The 2,155-nt window shown below is 52.4% G+C and overlaps 1 protein-coding gene across 1 annotated transcript in view; it reads right to left on the bottom strand.

Moving 5' to 3' along the window:
- The window catches only part of pou2f2a (POU class 2 homeobox 2a), a 25,367-nt gene extending 23,875 nt beyond the window's left edge, over window positions 1-1,492 (bottom strand). Inside the window, exon 1 of the mRNA XM_056601315.1 lies at window positions 1,393-1,492. Coding sequence (XP_056457290.1) covers window positions 1,393-1,492 — 100 coding nt within the window. The remainder of the gene's footprint in view (window positions 1-1,392) is intronic.
- Between the last annotated feature and the right edge of the window lie 663 nt (window positions 1,493-2,155).

Below are 2,155 nucleotides of genomic sequence, written 5' to 3'. Positions count from 1 at the left end.
ATACGCATGATATGTATACCGACCACAGAATGACTTTAATACAGATAGGCACTGGATAATAACAGCCCATTGCCCTAAAATGCTATTTACTATCCTTATACCCCTCCCGCCCACCCCCCCCCCCCCCCCCCACACACACACACACACACAGACCCGATGTAACCAACAGCAGGGACGTTACAATCTATACGCATCCTCTCCTTTTAAAAAAGCGGCCCGAATATGAATACGATATGAATCATCAAAGAGCTGCACAGCTGTTGCGCGTCCCTCCTAGGCTCCAGTCTGAGCTAGGGACGGCGGAGGCATCATGTTGACACAGCGGCAGCCAGCAGCGACACAAGGAAGCCGGCCTGGCTGCTCCCACCATGCGTCCTTTTATTCCGCTCCAGCGCAGATGAAACGCAGACGGCGCCCCAACCCAAGCCGTCCACCACCTCCCCCTCCCTCCCTCCCTTCCTCCCTCTTCCCTCCACCACACACTCCCCTCCGCTGCTCCTCCTCTGGCTGCTCCAGCCCGTCCTCCCATGGCTGCTGTCACAGGTCCACGGAGCAGACGCCAACAACACAAATGTGTAATGCGGAAGGTATAAGTTTTCCGCGAGATGAAAGAATGATAAACTCCGTCTAACCCAAAACACCTTAAACTACACAGCACACCGCCCAGCCGGTACAAAGATGCTCCGTCATGGCCACAGAGTTAAAATGTAACACAAATAAACACAGCGGTATGAAGGGAAAGCAGCAGCCCTAGTCCGCTCGCCTCTCGCTCTGTGTGTGCATGCATCCTTCTCCTTCATCTACTCGGTCCTTCTATCTCTCCCTCTCCCCTCTTCCACCGGCCAAGGAATCGATCTCCGCAGGATCGATAAGTTGGCATGAATATTCCCTGCCTGCCGAGAGTGTAGTCTGGGAGAGACGGGGCTGAGGCGCAGGCGTCGGGAGTGTGGGAGAGGGAAAGGATGGAGACGGATACAGGGGAGAAACACACGGCCAAACCGAGACACGGACGCGGGGAAACGAGACGAGGGGAACAGTGGAACCATGGCATATCGCTTTTACGTTGCAAAATGGAGATCATTGAATGACCCTTTTTTCGCAATTTATTCGAAACTATTTGGAAGCGCCAGCGTGGGCCAGACAAACAACCTTTCTTCAGGTATTAAAGTCTTGTATTCAAGGACCGTTAGGGCACAAGAAGATGCTGAACGTGGGTTGTAAGTAGGAGCGTGTACGTGTGTTGGTGAGCGCGTCTTGTTCTGCGTGCCGTCTGCGCTGATGTGGCCGAGCGGAGGCGGTGCGGCGGGGCGGCGGGAGGCTGCATGGCCGCCCCGGTCCGCCCCAACCCGACCCGGGAGGAGATGGGGTCGGAGAGAAGAGAAAATGGCTTACCGGAGTTGGAGCGGAGAGCCAGCGGGGACTTAAGACGCCAGGCGTTGAGGTCAGGAGCACTTCTCTGAAACACGAACGGCACCGGCAAGGGAACAAACATGGTCTTCGTCCCCGGTGTCTTGTTTTTTCTTGCAAATAACAGGACAGAAGTGCTATATAGTGATACGATTTGAGGGGTTCCTCTTCCTCTGATTCTTCGTTTCTTTCTCAGGTAGACAGCTTTGCGAATATATTTGGTATGGGTTCTTCACAACATTCGTAGTTGGATGGGTGTGTGTGTGTGTGTGTGTGTGTGTGTGTGTGTGTGTGTGTGTGTGTGTGTGTGTGTGTGTGTGTGTGTGTGTGTGTGTGTGTGTGTGTGTGTGTGTGTGTCTTGCTTGAACGGCTCTATTTACATTTTTAGGTGTCGACTTCTGCTGGGGTTTTCTTCTGATGTTGAATATGCATAGAACACATGAGCGACGGTCCCTTGAGTGAGGCTCTCTGTGCCTCGGCCTCACAGTCCAGGCAACACACAGACGGACAGAACTGGAAAAATGACCTCCCTCTTAAAGGCTAATATCAAAATAATAGGCCTACAGTAGTGGCTTTACAATAAAGGGCTATGGGCCACCAGCCTGTTGTGGTTCTGCGTCCCCCTTCCCTCTATCTCAACAATGTATCCTCTTGTCAGTAAACATATAACATATAACATATTATGGTATGCCCGTAAGTGATCATACTCCCCTCTCTCTCTCTCTCTCTCTCTCTCTCTCTCTCTCTC

Source organism: Gadus chalcogrammus, chromosome 11, assembly GCF_026213295.1.
Source record: "Gadus chalcogrammus isolate NIFS_2021 chromosome 11, NIFS_Gcha_1.0, whole genome shotgun sequence".
Classification (NCBI taxonomy): Eukaryota; Metazoa; Chordata; class Actinopteri; order Gadiformes; family Gadidae; genus Gadus; species Gadus chalcogrammus.
The sequence above is the reverse complement of the archived record's forward strand: the minus strand, read 5'-3'. Positions and strand labels throughout refer to the sequence as shown.